Source organism: Eretmochelys imbricata, chromosome 14 (genome assembly GCF_965152235.1).
Source record: "Eretmochelys imbricata isolate rEreImb1 chromosome 14, rEreImb1.hap1, whole genome shotgun sequence".
Taxonomy (NCBI): Eukaryota; Metazoa; Chordata; order Testudines; family Cheloniidae; genus Eretmochelys; species Eretmochelys imbricata.
In genome coordinates, this window is record NC_135585.1 from 19,657,613 (window position 1) to 19,677,217 (window position 19,605).

The 19,605-nt window shown below is 40.9% G+C and overlaps 1 protein-coding gene across 1 annotated transcript in view; it reads left to right on the top strand.

The window, feature by feature from the left end:
* Positions 1–19,605, top strand: part of TBCD (tubulin folding cofactor D) — a 252,362-nt gene that overhangs the window by 134 nt on the left and 232,623 nt on the right. The window contains exons 2-7 of the mRNA XM_077833123.1: positions 682–900; positions 11,707–11,757; positions 11,980–12,077; positions 13,672–13,773; positions 17,387–17,533; positions 18,313–18,368. Coding sequence (XP_077689249.1) covers positions 708–900; positions 11,707–11,757; positions 11,980–12,077; positions 13,672–13,773; positions 17,387–17,533; positions 18,313–18,368 — 647 coding nt within the window. The 5' untranslated portion in view covers positions 682–707. The remainder of the gene's footprint in view (positions 1–681; positions 901–11,706; positions 11,758–11,979; positions 12,078–13,671; positions 13,774–17,386; positions 17,534–18,312; positions 18,369–19,605) is intronic.

A 19,605-nucleotide genomic window follows, 5' to 3' on the forward strand; every position in this document is an offset into this window, starting at 1 on the left:
CCCCTGGCTCTGGACTGCCCCAGCCAACGGGGACGGGAAGCCCCGCCCGTGGCTCCGGGTGCAGCAGCTCCGCGTATGGGGGCGTGAGGGGTCCCTGGGGAATGGGGTAGCGGGAGATGGAGCTCTCGCTCCGGTAGTGATTCCCAGCCCTGGGGGGCGAGCCGTGGGAGTTCGGGGCACGGCGGGATGGGGTAGGGCAGCGGAGCAGCCGCATCCCGCGTGTTGGGGCTGCGGGGAGGAGGAGCCCACGAGAGAGTGACCTGCAGCGTGGGCGTGGCTCCTGGTGTAAGATGGAGCGGGAGTCAGCTAGGGGAAGAACGGCCCCTGGGGAGGACGGCGGCTCTTTCAAACCTCCTTCCGCAGCTGTGGGATGCTGGTCTAGGGGTGCTGCCACACCCCTGGCTTGAAGTACATTCCGTTATATCTAGTGTTTACAATTTGGTGCAGTGGTTCTCTGCACCAGATTGTTCCAGCACCCCTGAGTAGTGGCTCCTCTTTCAGTCCCACCCACCCCTTGGCATGGGATGTTGGGTCTCAGGGGATGGTGACCCCTCTTTCAGTCCTGCCCACTCCCCCCTGTGGGATGTTGGGTCTGGGGTGGTGGCAGCCCCTCTTTTATATCACCCTGCCGGATGTGGGTTTAATTAAATTGTAAATGATTATTTGCTCTTATGTTACCAGGGAAGAATTGGCTGCTCTCTTTGGAAATGGCTTTGAGTGAGATGAACGGGGATGGCTCTGAACAAGAGGAAGGAGGATGCCAGGAGCCAGATGTCATTGCCAGGGGAAATATATTGGAGAGTTTTGCAGAGAGTCAGGAAATCAGAGGGTTAATTAACAGCCTGAAAGGAATATATGGGGACCTGGGAACACGAGAGGTGACAATTGAAAAATTCATAGGTAAGTTTTCTTGGTTTGAAGATGTACAACCTATAGGGAGTATATTTTCATGTTGGTTGAAATAACCTCATAGGACAGTGTAAACAAATGTTTTTACACCAATTCTTGCTCTTACAATTATTCAGAGGAAGATTAGTTTTATTATTTATTCACTTTACCTTCCAGATAGATGTACCAAGCTTATTAGCCATGATAATGGGAGTCAGTGCTCTCTTGGCTGTCTGAACAGTCATATAGCACAAGATCCTCTCAGTGTATCAAGGAAACCATTCCAGAATGAACAAGCAGTAGGTTTAGATATATATTTTTAATAATTGACTTTAAGGGTGAATTATCTATCCTTGGACTTGGTCCTAGTCCCACTGAAATCAACGTAAGCAGGAAGGGGACCTTTTTAGTTAGTTCCTCTGCTTGTAATACTGCTGTTTGATTATTGGTTTCATGAAATGAAGCGTTGCCATCTAGCTGTTAAAGCACAGGTCTTGGAGTTGGAAGATGTGAGTTCTGATCCCACTTTAGCCACTTGTCTGACCGAGTTGTCTCATGATTGGATTATTCTTGTTTCCAAGTACTGACAGCATGCTTGTGACTGTACAAGACAATTGACAAGTGCTATGAAAAGCTTAGTCTAGGAGGGGCATAGAAAGTAGATAGTGTGAGGCCCTGAAGAAGGAGTTGGTTAGGTAACTTTCCTCAAACTTTAAATTCTGTTCATTTGTTTTGGGGTCTGATTCCTAACAAAAGTAGGTCTCTTGGAGGGATTTGAGGAAAGGGTTGCCCTGGTATCAGGGGTATGGGAGGGAATTCAGTGCATAGAGGATATAAAGATGGATAAAACGATGAGCATGGAATAGAACACCAGAGTGGAAAGAACATGGAAGTAAGAGTTCATCGTTGTGTTAAGCAGAAGGAAAAATATGCTTTAGAAAAGAGCCTTTAGAAATATCATATTGCCTCTATCCATGGTACTCCCAAATCTTGAATACTGCATGCAGATGTGATCACGCCATCTCAGAAAAGATATATTGGAGTTGGAAAAGGTTCAGAAAAGGGGAACAAAAATGATTAGGGGTATGGAATGGCTTCCATATGAGGAGAGATTAATAAGACTGGAACTTTTCAGCTTGGAAAAGAGATGACTAAGGGAGGATATTATTGAGGTCTATAAAGTCATGAAAGATGTGGAGAAAGTAAATAAGAGTTGCTGATCATTTGCAACTTCCATTGAAGTTAACAGGAATTGTAGGTGCTCAGGAATTCTGAAAATAAGAACTGTGTCTCAAACTAGACACCCCAGAATTAGTGGATGCTTTCTGAAAACTTGGGCCTTAGGTCTTCTGTGTGTATTTCCCTATGTGTAAAATATGACTAATATTTAAATATGTCACGGGGTATTGTGAAAATTAAATCACTATTATATGTGAGATGGTTTGAGATCCTTGTATAGAAGGTCATGTAGGTGTATAGAGTATATTAGGCAGCTACTGTGATGAAATTAAGAGAGGTATCACAGAGAAGTGACAGTTACCAAAGGTGATACCTACAGTAAAGATACGTGAGGGAGATATCAATTGGTTGGGCCAGATTGTCATGACACACATTCAGCTCTGTACAAATATGGAAATAGTGAAGAAGTGACTTATTTTCTCCAGCAATTATTTAGATACAGTCAAGAAAACGTTATATTTTTGGCTTTTTAAAATATTATTCCAGAGGTTGTATGTTGTCAGGGCCGTCCTTAGGATTTATGGGGTCCTATGCAGTATTATTAAACTGGTGCCCCTATGCCCGATGGCAGCCCAGGCTCACAGCCTGAGGGGGGGCGGGGAGGGATGAGGCAGCAAAGGATAGCAAGATGCCCGTCCTGCCTCACGGTGGCGGTGAGTCACAGTTCCCCCCAGAGACCCCGTACCCTCTCTGTCACGCAGAATGGACATGCAGAAGATACCTAATTAAAAGCACTAAAAGCACTTATTGGGAATAAAAAATCAGTCACAGATTTTTTGATATGCCCTGAAGTTTGTCAGTTTTATTTGCAAAAACTTTGTAGTAAGGGTGAGTCAGCTGTCTTGCTGAATACAACATTAAATATTATGGAATACATGATGCAGCTCTTCTCTGTTTTACATTTTCTTAATCAGTATTTCTAAGCTGATTTTATATTTTAAATGTACTCTTAAGCCTTCATAAAGTAATCATTCCAGATTTCTACGTATTTAACTCACTGAAACAAAGACGTTATTTTAAATCAGTCACAGAAGTTTAGTGTGTTCATAACAATGTTCATTGGTTTTAGAAAAAGGGAACACTAAATTAGTTTGTGTGATCTCCATAACAATAGACATGTTTATGAAATTTCACCAACTTTCAAAAATGTTTTCAAAGATTTTAGGCGTAACAAAGGATTTTATATCTTACTAAGGTACTGATTTTGCTGGAGGGTTCTCTTAAAACTAGTTCATCAGATAGTCAGAAGTAAAGAAAGGGAAACTCTTTGTCCAGCTATCTGGAAGGAAAGGGGTGTTTTCCCTTTAAGGGCTCTCTTCAGTGGGGGCTGGAGGGAGAGGGGGTGAACGGAGAAAGAGATGGACAGGAAGACTTTAGAAGCAAGTGGTTTTTTTTTAGTAATTAAAATGTGTATTTTAGATAAGGGTGGTCTTTTGAAGGATTTATTTAAAAAACGATATGTCTGAAGATTCAAGCATTTAAGGCTAAAGACGATTGTGCATCTAAAAATTTATGCAAGGATTTTTTAGAGATGTGATTTTATAATCTTCACCAACTCACTAATGAAATATTTTTAAAGCAAATTTTAAACTAAGGTCCTGTAGACTAACATGTTCTGAGTAAATGTTACAGTAATGTGCAACTGTTTTTGTCAGAAACTGACAGTATATACCTGGGGTTTGGCAAGTACCTGGTAAATGGCTTCATTACCCTTTGACAGGTTTCAGAGTAACAGCCGTGTTAGTCTGTACTCGCAAAAAGAAAAGGAGTACTTGTGGCACCTTAGAGACTAACCAATTTATTTGAGCATGAGCTTTCGTGAGCTGCAGCTCACTTCGTCGGATGCATACTGTGGAAACTGCAGAAGACATTATATACACAGAGACCATGAAACAATACCTCCTCCCACCCCACTCTCCTGCTGGTAATAGCTTATCTAAAGTGATCATCAAGTTGGGCCATTTCCAGCACAAATCCAGGTTTTCTCACCCTCTGCCCCCCGACACACAAACTCACTCACATTTATGCTGGAAATGGCCCACCTTGATTATCATGCACATTGTAAGGAGAGTGGTCAGTTTGGATGAGCTATTGCCAGCAGGAGAGTGAGTTTGTGTGTGTGGTTTTTGGAGGGGGGTAGGAGGGTGAGAAAACCTGGATTTGTGCTGGAAATGGCCCACCTTGATTATCATACACATTTTAAAGAGAGTGGTCACTTTGGATGGGCTATTACCAGCAGGAGAGTGAGTTTGTGTGTGTGTGTGGGGGGGGGGGGGGCGGAGGGTGAGAAAACCTGGATTTGTGCTGGAAATGGCCCACCTTGATGATCACTTTAGATAAGCTATTACCAGCAGGAGAGTGGGGTGGGAGGAGGTATTGTTTCATGGTCTCTGTGTATATAATGTCTTCTGCAGTTTCCACAGTATGCATCCGGTGAAGTGAGCTGTAGCTCACGAAAGCTCATGCTCAAATAAATTGGTTAGTCTCTAAGGTGCCACAAGTACTCCTTTTCTTATTACCCTTTGAGTGGCTCTTTAATAGTTTCAGTGTTGTGCTAATAGGTCTGGTAGGCTGGAAGGCTTTTTCACTTTTAACTACTAGATCCCCTCCAGAGGAAGACTCACCAGGCTGCAGCAGCCAGCTGTGGGAGTCTGCAGGAAGGGTCAGAACAGGGATAGGAAAGCCGAGAGGGTGGACACTAAGACCCAGTGGTACCCCAAATTTTCAGGTGTCCTATGCAGCTGCGTATGTTGCATATGCCTAAGGAGGGCCCTATATGTTGTTTTGACATAATTACTATTGAACATACATTCCATGGAAGGTTTCAGAGTAGCAGCCATGTTAGTCTGTGTTTGCAAAAAGAAAAGGAGTACTTGTGGCACCTTAGAGACTAACCAATTTATTTGAGCATAAGCTTTCGTGAGTTACAGCTCACTTCATCGGATGCATTCAGTGGAAAATACAGTGGGGAGATTTGTATACACAGAGAACATGAAACAATGGGTGTTATCATACACACTGTAAGGAGAGTGATCACTTAAGATGAGCTAATACGAGCAGGAGTTGGGGGGGGTGGGGAGGAGAACCTTTTGTAGTGATAATCAAGGTGGACCATTTCCAGCACAAATCCAGGGTTTAACAAGAAAGTCTGAGGAACAGTGGTGGGGGGAAGGAATAAACAAGGGGAAATAGGTTACTTTTTATAATGACTCAACCATTCCCGGTCTCTATTCAAGCCTAAGTTAGTTGTATCCAATTTGCAAATTAATTCCAATTCAGCAGTCTCTCGTTGGAGTCTGTTTTTGAAGTCTTTTTGTTGTAATATTGCGACTTTTAGGTCTGTAATCGAGTTACCAGACAGATTGAAGTGTTCTCCGACTGGTTTATGAATGTTATAATTCTTGACATCTGATTGTGTCCATTTATTTTTTTACATAGAGACTGTCCAGTTTGACCCATGTACATGGCAGAGGGGCATTGCTGGCACATAATGGCATATATCACATCGGTGGATGTGCAGGTGAACAAGCCTCTGATAGTGTGGCTGATGTGATTAGGCCCTATGATGGTGTCCCCTGAATAGATATGTGGGCACAGTTGGCAACGGGCTTTGTTGCAAGGATAGGTTCCTGGGTTAGTGGTTCTGTTGTGTGGTATGTGGTTGCTGTTGAGTATTTGCTTCAGGGTGAGGGGCTGTCTGTAAGCAAGGACTGGCCTGTCTCCCAAAATCTGTGAGAGTGTTGGGTCATCCTTCAGGATAGGTTGTAGATCCTTAATAATGCGTTGGAGGGGTTTTAGTTGGGGGCTGAAGGTGATGGCTAGTGGCGTTCTGTTATTTTCTTTGTTGGGCCTGTCCTGTAGTAGGTGACTTCTGGGAACTCTTCTGGCTCTATCAATCTGTTTCTTCACTTCAGCAAGTGGGTATTGTAATTGTAAGAATGCTTGATAGAGATCTTGTAGGTGTTTGTCTCTGTCTGAGGGGTTGGAGCAAATGCGGTTGTATCGTAGAGCTTGGCTGTAGACAATGGATCATGTGGTGTGGTCAGGGTGAAAGCTGGAGGCATGTAGGTAGGAATAGCAATCAGTAGGTTTCTGGTATAGGGTGGTGTTTATATGACGGTCGCTTATTAGCACCATAGTGTCTGGTTTGAAGGTATACATTGTCCCCAAATGTGAAATAGTTATGGGTGAGGACAAAGTCACAAAGTTCAGCCACCAGGTTTGCTGTGACATTATTGGGGATACTGTTCCTGACGGCTTGTAGTCCATCTTTGAGTGGAATGTTGGTGTAGAGGGCTTCTACATCCATAGTGGCCAGGATGGTGTTTTCAGGAAGATCACCGATGGATTGTAGTTTCCTCAGGAAGTCAGTGGTGTCTCGAAGATAGCTGGGAGTGCTGGTAACGTAGGGCCTGAGGAGGGAGTCTACATAGCCAGACAATCCTGCTGTCAGGGTGCCAATGCCTGAGATGATGGGGCATCCAGGATTTCCAGGTTTATGGATCTTGGGTAGCAGATAGAATACCCCAGGTCGGGGTTCCAGGGGTGTGTCTGTGCGGATTTGTTCTTGTGCTTTTTCAGGAAGATTCTTGAGCAAATGGTGTAGTTTCTTTTGGTAACCCTCAGTGGGATCAGAGGGTAATGGCTTGTAGAAAGTGGTGCCTCGCAGCCTCTTGTTCGTATTCCGACCTATTCATGGTGACAACAGCACCTCCATTGTCAGCCTTTTTGATTATGATGTGAGAGTTGTTTCTGAGGCAGTGGATGGCATTGTGTTCTGTGCGGCTGAGGTTATGGGGCAAGTGATGCTGCTTTTCCACAATTTCAGCCCGTGCACGTCGGTGGAAGCATTCTATGTAGAAGTCCAGTCTGTTGTCCTCGAGTCCAGTCTGTTGTTTCGACCTTCAGGAGGAGTCCACTCAGAATCCTTCTTTTTGTAGCGTTGGTAGGAAGGTCTCTGTGGATTAGTATGTTGTTCAGAGGTGTGTTGGAAATATTCCTTGAGTCAGAGACGTCGAAAATAGGATTCTAGGTCACTGGAGTCTGGATTTGAAGTCAATCTCTCTGGTCACGCGATTACAGACATGGAAGTTGCGATATTACAACGGAAAAACTTCAAATCCAGACTCCAGTGAGAGACTGCTGAATTGGAATTCATTTGCAAATTGGATACAATTAACTTAGGCTTGAATAGAGACTGGGAGTGTCTAAGTCATTATGCAAGGTAACCTATTTCCCCTTGTTTTCCTAACACCCCCCCCCCCCCGATGTTCTTGTTAAACCCTGAATTTGTGCTGGAAATGGCCCACCTTGATTATCATACACATTGTATGGAGAGTGATCACTTTACATAAGGTATTACCAGCAGGAGAGTGGGGTGGGGGGAGAGAAAACCTTTTGTAGTGATAAACATCCATTTTTTCATGATTTGTGTGTATAAAAACAAACATCTTCTGTATTTTCCACAGTATGCATCCGATGAAGTGAGCTGTAGCTCATGAAAGCTTATGCTCAGATAAATTGGTTAGTCTCTAAGGTGCAACAAGTACTCCTTTTCTCCTTACAGTGTGCATGATAACACCCATTGTTTCATGTTCTCTGTGTATATAAATCTCCCCACTGTATTTTCCACTGAATGCATCTGATGAAGTGAGCTGTAGCTCATGAAAGCTGATGCTCAAATAAACTGGTTAGTCTCTAAGGTGTCACAAGTACTACTCCTTTTCTTTTAGTGAAATATTACTTAGCTGTGTATTTCAAGAGTTTACAAAAAGTCTGCCATGCCTGTTTAATTTGTGATATTCAAAGACTGATAACTATATCAAACTAAAGCCAGTTTTTCATCCATTAAAAGGGATAAAGTAACACTAAACTTCAGAAAGGGAGACTTTGGTAAAATGCAGACTAGTCAAAAAGGCCCTGAAGTTAAAAGTAAAATCTTTGAGATGACATGGATGCTACTTAAAAAACAAAACAAAACCAAGAAGAGCCTCAGAAGGTATGCATGTTGCTGAACAAAACAGGAACCAGGCAGGCAAGTAGTAAATCAGTGTGGCTAAATGGGAAGGTCTGAGAAGCTATTCAAGCCAAACAAATCCTTTAAAACTTGGAAATCTGATCCAGGTGAAGCCCACAAGTAGGAACATACTGTACAGCATGCGGTATATGAGGGAAATTAAAGGACCAAAATGGATTTTGAAGAGCCAATAGCTAAAGTTGTAAAAAAACCCAGAAGATTCCCGAAGTATTTCAGAAGCAGGAAGCCTGCAAAAGAATCGGTGGGTCTACTTGATAAAATTCAGCACTGACAAATAAAAGGTAATGCACTTTGGAAGGAATTACTAGAACAACTCATGGATGCTTGCTCGGTTCTAAATTAACTGTGAGATGCTCAGGAAAAAGACTTGGTCATCATTGTGTACAGCACACTGAAAATCTCTCTTCAGTGTCCTTTGGCAGTCAGAAAACATACCACAAGAACAAGTGGTTGTCCTGTGAATCTGAAAGGTAACACATGTAAGACTGATAAAAAGAAATATCTTTTTTACACAATGCATAACCTGTGGAACTTACTGTCAAAAGGTATCACTGAATCCAAGAATTCAGCAGGTTTAAAAAACTGATTAGACACTTTGTGTGTAAAATGAGAATTTTCTACAGTTACATTAGGTAGGAAAAACATTATGCGGGATCTAAACCTTTGTGCTTCGGGGCATAAACCAACCAATAACTGCCTAATGATAGGAAGTAACTTAATCTGTGGGCAGAATATTCCATAATTGTCCATTATAGGGCTTTTTGACACTGTCCTCTAGAGCAGGGGCTCTCAACCTTCCCAGACTACTATACCCCTTTCAGGAATCTGGTTTGTCTTGCATACCCGCAAGTTTCACCTCACTTAAAAACTACTTGCTTACAAAATCAGGCATAAAAATACCAAAGTGTCAGAGCATACTATTGCTGAAAAATTGCTTATTTCCTCATTTTTACCATATAACTGTAAAATAAATTAATTGAAATATTAATTTTGTACTTAAATTTCAGTGTATAGTATATTGAGCAGTATAAACAAGTCATTGTCTGTATGATGTTTTAGTTTGTACTGACTTCACTAGTGGTTTTTACGTAGCCTGTAGTCAGACTAGGCAAATATCTAGATTAGTTGATAGAAAGACCTGGAAGACCTCTTTGTAGCCCCAGAAGTACGTGTGCCCCTGGTTGAGAACCACTGCTCTAAAGTATCTGGTGCTGGGCATTGTCAGAAGCGGGGTACTGGACTACATGGGCTACTAGTCTAATCTGGTGTGGGAATTCCTATGAAGATCTATCCAGTGGTACCAGTTTAATTTGTTGAACACTAAAGAGTGAAATTATAGCATGGAAAAAAACTATTTTTCCAGTTCACTCTTTCTAACATGATTTTAGGGCTTGTTTCAAGTTGCTGGATAGCATCATGGGCATGCAATTTGTCAGGGTACTGAGACTATGTACACGCTACCACTGTCTATAGTATAACTTATGTTGCTCATGGGTGTGAATAAGTCGTGTCTGCCCCCACCCCTCCAAGCGATGCAAGTTACACTGACCTAAGTGCTGGTGTGGACTGTGCTATGTCGGCAGGAGAGCTTCTCCCATTGACATGGCTACTGCTGCTCATGGAGACTGGAGTAATTAAGTTGACAGGAGATCTCAAGCTATCGTTGACTTCAATAGGATATTGGCCTTTGTAAGAACTGCAGAATTGTGATTGTTGCTAATAGATAAGCATTGTGTTACCATATCAGTGGAGTTATAGGTGTGAAAATAACAATATTAGTGGATTGGTTTAAGTTGGTTCCACAGTGCCATCTAGTGGTATTTTTAGTACAATGTTTTTAAACTTGCATTGCATCTAGGTCCTAACAATTGGTATGGTGAAGAGAGGAAAAAACACAAGGGGAGGAGCAAATGAATAAAGAGCAGAATGGTTTGCAGAAAAAAGAAAGGGTTAGAAGGATGTTATTTTGGTTTTAAAGGACAAAAGAGTACATTTTCCCTAAGAGAGATAGAAGAATAACCTGATGGGGTGAGAAGGAAACAGCCAAAAGAAGAAACGATATATTAGAGTGTAGTGAGGGGGGGAAAAACAACATCGTTTAGGCCAGTGCTACTCAAAGTGGTGGTCTGCGGACCGGTGCCGGTCTGTGAGTCATCGGCTGCCGGTCTGCGCTCACATTGGGGGGGAAAAAATTGCTGGTCCCACATATCAGATAGCTTGAGCAGCACTGATTTAGGCTATAATTTGATTTCCCTGGCAGCTATGTCATATAGTAATATGTATATGTTACACATCTCCGTCTCAGCATGGTTCATTATTGCTGAGATGATCCAGTTTTGCCTTCCAAATGTGAAACAATGCAGTATTGTCTTCTGAAGTCTGCCATCAGGCAGGCAGCTTGAAATAGTAGAGGTGTGAACTGCACAAAGCCCACATCCTGGCTTGAACGCATAGCCAGAGTAGCTGAGCTGTATGCTGAAGAGTTTCTCCAGCCTGGAGAGAAGAAATGGTGGAGCTGCTCCATGGCTGCTTTCCTGTGTCCACTTCCCGAGCACTGGAGTAGCCTCTCGTATGTGATCCATTGGTTGCTGTTGGATCTGCATGATAGTGGCTCCAGCAGCCTTTTTCCTACCCTGCTTGGACTCTAGAAGTCTGTGTGTGAGGATTTTCAGCTGGAATCAGCAGCTGTTGATGGTGAAGGACCGAGTAGAATGCAATAGCCTTGAAGATAAGTGGGAAAAGGAGTCTGTCAAGGGGACGAGCAATGGGAGGGGTGAAAGGGGAATAAGTCTGAGCTATTGGGGTGCAGGATAGGGGTGTTCTACTTGCAGCAGCTACAGTGCACACTCAGTATAATGGTGTCCTTCATTTGCAGTGCTCTATTAGAAATATATGGCTGACTGCTTGATCTTGGGAATGGAGAACTATAGTGAGATCAGCAAGTTGAGGACAGCAGCACACGGGGTGGGGAGGTATAATAGTGACCTCACTCACATCTCTTCATCTCTATGCGTATAGGTTTTTCCTTTAGCAATGTGGAAGAGGCCTAGAGGGAACTGCATGGGTCTGTGGTTGTCTTTACTACGAACCTCATACTACATTAATGGACAGGATGCATGATACTGGTAACCTCTCTGAGAATTTTGTACTCTTTGGTACTCTGATACGCAGTAGAGGGCAGTGTCAGCATTTAGCCATTAAGGTGGAAACACTTTAGTATAAAGTTTTGTAGCAGGGAGTATATTTAAATAAAGTTAACACTTTCTGCACTCTAAAGATATGTCTACACTACGAGCTAAGGATATGATTCCCAGCTCACGTACACATAGCAGCACAGGCAGGCGCTGAGTACGTATCCCAGGGGTTCAGGCAGGTTTGTGCTCAGTGCAACTAAGCTGTGCCTCCACTATCCATGCTACTGTGGCTACCCTGGTATTTATATAGGTGTTTTCGTGAGGTGGACGTCACACCCCTACCTCATAGTATAGATTTAGCCTAATTAAGGACATCTCACTTGAATAATTTAAATCTCTTTTTTTCAGTTATAATGGACAAGTACCAGGAACAACCTCACTTGTTGGATTCACACCTAGGTAGGAACATCATCTCTATGTTTTTTTGTGAATATTTTTTGACACAAGCTGCTAAACTGAAATGATTCATGTTTGCCTTGTAAGCCTGCTGTGGCTGGTGTTAAACAGTGTGCAATGTACTGTTATACACCCACTGCCTAACTTTTTGTGATTAGAAACATGCAAGCTAATTCAAATGCTTCCTGTGTTTTGTTTTCTCCCCCACCCTTCCTCCTTCTCTAGAGTGGATGATGCATTTATTGCTGGATGTGGTGCGGGATAACAAGTCTCCTTGTCCACTAGTACATCTGGCTTTTAAATTTCTTTACATCATTACAAAGGTATAAATGAGTTTTTTTTAATAATGTAGAAACTTTCATCAACTTATTTGTTGGTTAAGAATTACTTACTTTCTTAGAATATTTGGAGTGACTTTATATTTCAAAATATTGCAGTTGAGTTTTGAATGAAAAATAACACAATGTAGTTTTCTGACTTACACTGTTGTATTTTAGAACATGTTAAAATTAGATTTTAAAAGATCCTAGAAGGTATTCACCCATATATATATATATATATATATATTTTTTTTTTTCATAGTGTTGATCACAGCTTAATAAAGAGCGATTATCTTATGGGCACCTCCCCTCCCATTTGTGGCCATGAGGATCACTTCCCCCATTTGCAGTCCCATAATGTATCTGTGGCTGCTGCAGCAGCAGTTCTCTACATGCAAAGTATTTAGATATGTTTAGCTGTCTTTTAAATGTGATAAGTGTTTAGTCTCTTTTTGAAAAAAGATACATATACTGTGTGCTTGTGTTCTTCATTTTTATCTCTTGTTCCCATCTGTTCTGTTTTCTCTTTTTTCCATCTCCATCCTTGCTCATGCTTTTTGCTGCATTCCCCTCCTCTTCTTTCTCTGCATATGTTTCTCTGCTACTTGGGCCCTTCTCTCACAGACATTCTAGTCACATTGGTGAATCTGATCCCAGCATGTGAATTTTGTTTCCTCTCTTCCTCCTCTTACATAGCTGTGGTCCCTAGTGCAGGGGACTAAGTAGACTCTTCCTTCCCATTTCCTGCTGATTTGCCTGTTTTTACAGGCCCTTCTTTGCACTGATGATGCTGGATAACTGTAGAAGCAGTTGGAAACAACAAGTTGGTACCATGTGACCTGTCACCTCTCAGTGTTGAATCATTGCAGTACAAGATCTTAAAATCAGAGAAGACAAAATATAAAACCTTTGTTCAGCAAAAGTGTTAGTTGCTCGTGAGGCTCAAAGTAGTAATTCATATGATTTTCCCACTAGTAGGGTTGCAGACTAAGTTAATGCTGAAGTAGTCGGGGCCAAATCCTGGTCATTTGGAGTTCACCTTTGACTTCAGTGGGCTAGAATTTGGAGACTCTAGAATGGTGTCATTTTGTATGGCAGTGGCATGTCTCTCCATTACTTGAATTTAAGAGCGACCTTGAGACACCCACTCAGTGGATGGTATCATGTAGGTAGTGTTCTGACTGCTCATCTCTTCGGTTTGCCTGCTGTCTTATTAGCGGAGGGGCGGTAATGGTATGGTCATAGTTCTGGTTGGGAGGGGTGGAGTGGAGAAGAAATTTTGCCATAAAAGTCGAGCAAAAGAAGGGATGATGGAAAAATGTCATGGATCTCACAATTACATGGTTTTGTTAAATTCTGCCACTGACTCTAAATTACTTGGTGAAAAATCAAAAGACAGGATATCCCAGCTTGTCACCCAGTAACAGCTTTAGTTAGTAGAGTTTGTGATATGTAGTATTTTAAGATATTACCAGTTTATTTGAAAGTTAATTCATATCACTACTGTACCTACTGAACATCATATGTAAGATGCTTCCGAAAGTCGTCTTTGTATTATTTTCCTTGGACATGTTTTATTAAGTTGTTTCTTTGGTAGGTACGAGGGTATAAAATTTTCCTCCGACTGTTTCCTCATGAAGTAGCTGATCTACAGCCTGTCTTGGATATGTTTGCAGATCAGAATCCTAAGGACTATGAGGTGAGATTCCCCCCTCCCCCCCTTTTGTTTGTTTTAAAAGAAAAAAAGCCAAAGAAAGTATTGTGCAGAAATGAAAATGGAGCAACATAGCTTGATGCAATTATTCTTAAACTGGATATAAAAGTATATATTTATATGTCACTATGTATCATGAAACACTTAGAAATGTCAAACTGGATAGCTAGATTTAATATTCTGAAGTATCCTTTTCAGAGGAAAAATGTGGTCTTACTAAAAGATGCTCTGTTGGATTTTTCCATTTTTATTTTTGGGAGTAGGGAGGTGTGTAGGGAGTTTTGAGTGTTAGTAAAATTGGTGTAAACACCAACAAAAGAAGATGCAAGGGCTAAAATAAACTATAATGGACAAGGGTTAAACTAAATTTAAAGGGAAAATAGGAAAGGGTTAAATACTGAAAAAAAATTAAGTAGGGGGCAGAGAGAAAATAGGCAAGGGATTAAGGAACAATTAAAAAAAATTTTCTATCCCAGATAAAGGGGGTTTATAGTTATAGTTTGTTACATCAAAATGATGGAAAATTGTGAAAATAAAATCACAGAAGACAGGATAGTTCAGTCCTGTCAGATTGTAAGCTCTTAATTCCTGTCCAGACAACTCAGCATCAACTGAGTATGTTTTAAGCCCTGTGCGGATACAAAATGTATATCTGCGGATATAAAGCGGATATCCACGGAGCTGCAGGGCTCTACCTGGAACTGCAGCGGCGAAAGCAGCAGCATGTCGGAAGCCGTTGCTGCTTGTAGGAGCCAGTGTCTCAGGCGGGCAGCTCTTCCTGTGTGGCTGTACCGCCCCCAACCCCACCCACTGGAGCGGGCACCAGGCTCACTGGCAGCTGTCCCTTTTTGCATGTGTGTGCAAGTGGCTTGCATGCTCTCGGACAGGAGATGCAGACTTCTCTGTGGAAAGGGCTCTTGTCCGGTAGTGTGTGAGCCCCCCTGGCAGAAAACAAATGATATTTTGGGGACATTGAGGAAAATCATAACGTATCTGGGCAAAACAGATCAGTTACATTTTTCGGCTATTGAGTGCCCAGTCTTGGAAAAAACCCAAAACGTTAAACTATTTATTTGCTGGCATCTTTTGTCTTTTCACTGAGGAGTAAATCCAGGAGACTGAGTTCTGAAACTATGTAATGAAAAGGCAAAAAATGATTTTGCCGTGTAGCCAGCTGATGCTATGTTTGAGATTGCTGAGAATGTTCTAGGCAGGAGAGTCTGTTTGCTTATTTTTTTTTTTTCTTTCTGTCCAACAAAATGACATGGTATGAACTGTAGTTCTTGAATTCCTGCCAAAGGTGGTGATTGAGTTCAAATTTGTGCTGTTTGACCTATAAATGAGGAAAACTATACAAATGTCTTATTGAGATTGAATTTTTTAAAAAAATACTTCCTTTATACTGCTCAAGCAACAAGGCTCATCAGTATGAAACAGTGAATTGGATTGCATTGGTGCTCAAAATTTACATGAGCAAGTTGCTAATTATTAATACCATTTATTGTTCCTGCCTGTGCTATGATACAGTGTACCATTGTTGTTATTGACCAACACACAATGGTAAAGCGGTCAAACATAGATGTGGGATTTTTATTATATCAATGTTTTGTTTAAAATACAAGAAAATATTTTCTCTCAAAATTGGCAATTTCTACTAAATTATTCAAAGATACTTCTTAACACTTTAATCTGTGAATAAGTATCTTTCCAGATCATAGAAATACCTATATAAAGGATGAATTTGGTTGCACAGTAAAACCTTGATTTCTCAAGTGATTATATTGGGGAAGCATAGACATGAGAAGTTATGAAAAGGTTGCAGATGTTTTCTCTTCTTGTTACTCATTTTCAATTATGTAGGAATTGCCCTTCAGTGTTTAAAGAGACATTATCAATTTAAACCATACTCTTGTCTGAAAATGTTTTGTCTACTGTTCTTACAAGTAACATCTAAAAATACTGTAAGAGATTAAAGTAGAACACATTTCTCTTCAGTTTTGTGGCACGTGACAATGTCTACATTAAATTTCATTTTTACTCCTGTATAATCAGTTCCCCTACTGTTTTTGTTGGTCTTTCACACAACAAGAATAGAGAGAGATGATTTTTTAAAAAGACCCAAACAAACAGGAAAATGGCGATAGCTAATTCATGTGATTTTTACAGGGACACTCAGGACAGGTGTGGTACCTGACACTACTTTTAAACTAATTTTTATAAATTTGCTAGATTTCAACTTGATAACAACTTTGACAGGGATCCCAGAGGGGCCACCCTGAGATTGCTTAATCAGGGCAAACTGCAAAGAATGGGGCAGATGATCCCGAAAACTGGTGGTTATTCTAATACTTAGATTCACCAAAACAGCTTCTACAATACCTTACTAGTTACTGAGAAGCTAGAAATACAGTTCTGTTAAAGCAACCCAGTCTTGGGCTCCCACCCAGACAGCCAAGTCAAATATGAGGATTACTGACAATCTTGTTCATCATATGAAAAGTTCTATCAGTCCCAAAGGATCAGATACTTTTCCTACCACGTCAATGAATATTTCAGATCTTACCCAAATACACGCTTACAGCCAATTCCTATTAATGAAACTATAATTGAAAAAGAAAAGAGAGCGTATAGGTTAAAAGATCATTATACATACAGACATGAATAAAATTCTTAGGTCAGTTTCATTCTGAGGTCAAAGCTTAGGCGAGCTTTAGAGTTGCGAAGAGTTCTTTCAGAATTAGTTCCATAGGTTGTAGTCCAGTATCGGGGTGATCCAGACTGGAGCCGGAGACCTCAGTCTTGTGACTGAAACTTCCCTTGATAATGCTTAAGCAGATTTGAGATAACAGGATCAGGGCCCTAGAGTTTGTTTTATAGTTCGCTGGCAGCCTCTTGATAACCGGTATTCCTTGGGTGAAGCATTGTCGCTTTGAAGTAAGACTTCCTATTTCCTCTTCACTGGTAATTAGCTGCATTGATTAGCATACGACAACTGCCCATCTCCAGCCATTTACAGGTAGTTTACTACAGACTTCAAAGAGAAATAAAGACAATGATATTGTTACACCCAAACTTCATCAAAATGTTAATATTCCCTTTTGATCTTTTATTCAATAGAACATAGTGACAGACAGGAACTGTCTCTGGTTACGTTGTCAACATCTAACAATATGTATGTACACGCACAAAAAATTACAGTCATTATCTACTAATATGACAGGTTTCAGAGTAGCAGCCATGTTAGTCTGTATTCGCAAAAAGAAAAGGAGTACTTATGGCACCTTAGAGACTAAATAAATTGGTTAGTCTCTAAGGTGCCACAAGTACTCCTTTTCTATCTACTAATATGTCTCTAAGGGTTGAATTTGGGTCATTTTATCCTGTTAGTTGCTTAACCCCTTCTGGCTCAGTGTCACAGTAGCTCTTAGTATTGGGGTGCTGCCACACTTCTCTCTCCTTCTGTATTCTAGGGCATCTCATGTCTGAATGGCTTTCCCTGTATAGTTAGGTTGCACGCTCCTGAGAGCATGGGTTGTGTCTTTGCTCCAACAGCGTATTTGGAGCAAACAAAGTTTGTTTTATTATATTTTTTTCCTAGACGTGGGAGACTCGCTACATGCTCTTGTTGTGGCTCTCCATGACATGTCTGATACCTTTTGATTTGGCTCGTCTTGATGGAAATATCCTTTCTGAAGAAGGACACACTCGAATGCCAATAATGGATCGCATACTCAAAGTAGCAAAAGTAAGTGCTGCTTGGTTTTGTACACAAAGATGTCACTGTATTTTATTATATGTGATACATTTTGACCTCTTAATTTTGAGGCCTCATTTTGCTTATGTAATACGAAAGGGTTTAGCCCACAGTTGCAAATCCTGCATACAGTTTTTTCCATTCTTTAATGTAAGAAGGAAATTAAGTTTTTCATTCTTCTAAACTGGTAGACAATTTAATTTTAAGACTATGTAGTTTAAATGCATATTTTGTTAGACTAATTGATTTCAGAAATAAATGGGTAGTGTTTTCATGCTATAAACCCAGGTTAGTCAATTTACAGTCCTAAGTTTATGACTAGAGCAAACAATGATATATGAAATAGACGTGAAAAAGTGCTCAACAGGCTACAGCCAGCTTGATTGAAAAGTAGCATCTGTATAGATAAACTTTCCCACAAAGTTTAACCTGATGTAAATTGAAATGGTTAAGTTACAAATCCCTTCAGGATGGTTTTATAATAGCATCAAAAAATGAATAGCTGATGTTATTGACATTAGTCTGTATTGCTTTAATGCAACAGTATAGAAAAGATGATCCTACTTTCAAAGACATTGACATGGGAACTTTGATTTCTGGCATGTGGCTTGCTAAATGGAAAGTTGTTTAAACTTCTTTCTTTCATTGGCTCAGTCTAATGTTCATAAGAGTAAACATTAAGAAGTACGTATTTTCAAACCTGTTGTGTAGTTTATTACTAACTCTGTCTCTGCAAATGCTTTGACAATTAATTTTCTTTTTACCTTCAGTCTTACCTGGTTGTCAGTGATAAGGCTCGAGATGCAGCTGCTGTACTGGTTTCCAGGTAAGTCTTGTGCTGATCTTGGCAAAATGGAAAATGTTTTAATTTCTTAGCTTGAAAAGATTTCTATTGGCAGTACTGGGTGGACTTACAGTATTGGTAGTAGTACATGGAATACTTGTATGAATGTAGCCCCAATATATGGTGACGAAAAGTCATTGCCATAAGGCAGCTGTTTGGCCTATCTGAAATAAGCATATTCCTTCCTGTATGAGAGGAGAGGTGTCTATAACAGTTGATGCTTTTAGCAGTCTTCATCAGTACTGCCAAGAAAATGAAATTTGAATTACATTCTCTTGCCTGTAAGGAGTGCTCTTTAGTATAGGATTCAGAAAGGGTGGAAAATCATTCCCTACGGCTGCTGGTTACATAGTATATTATGTGGATTATGAGACGGTTTCTGTTTTCTGTTCTTTTAATCTGGCACCTTCTTGGAACACTAAATTCATGCAGATGGACTAGTAACATTAAATTTTGTTCTGTGTAACAGTACTTTTCTCATCTTTCTTCTCCCCTCCCCCAAAAAGTAGTGCTGCTGTTTTCTTTGTTTTTTTTTACTGTCAAAGAAGCCTTAAAGTGAGAATTAGACATAGGATGTTGGAACATCCTAACCATTTATCCTACATAACACGTGTTCAAGCACCAAATAAGCTGGCCTGTAAGGAAGGTACAATAATTCTCTGTCACAGAGCTATAAGATTGAAAGTTTGTCTCTCTCATCAACAGAAGTTGGTCCAATAAAAGATATTACCTCACCTACCTTGTCTTTCTAATAAGCCAGTGGATGTATATTTGGTACTGACAGTAGCCTGTCTTGTTTTCTTGTTCTAGTCCAGGGGTTGGCAACCTTTCAATGAAGAAGAGCCATTTTTTTGTTTTTGTCTTTGACCAAAATATTTCGAGAGCCGTATCACACGCAAAGCTACTTGTAGAGTTAGAATTTATCAACTAATTATAATTAAACAAATTAAAGTTATTACTACTCACCAATACTTGTAATGCGACTTCTGCCATTTGAATTTGAATATAAACAGGAGGAGGCTGGAGTGCAGGAGGTGGTGCGGGCTCTGGGAGGGAGTTTGTGTGCAGGAAGGGGTTCTCACCTGGGACAGGGGGTTGGGGTGTAGGTGAGGGTGTGGGTGAGGGTGCGGGGTGCAGGCTCTGGCTGGGAGGCATTTGCCACGGGTGGCTCCCAGTCAGCAGCACAGCAAGGCTCTGGCTTCATGCCGCTCCTGGAAGC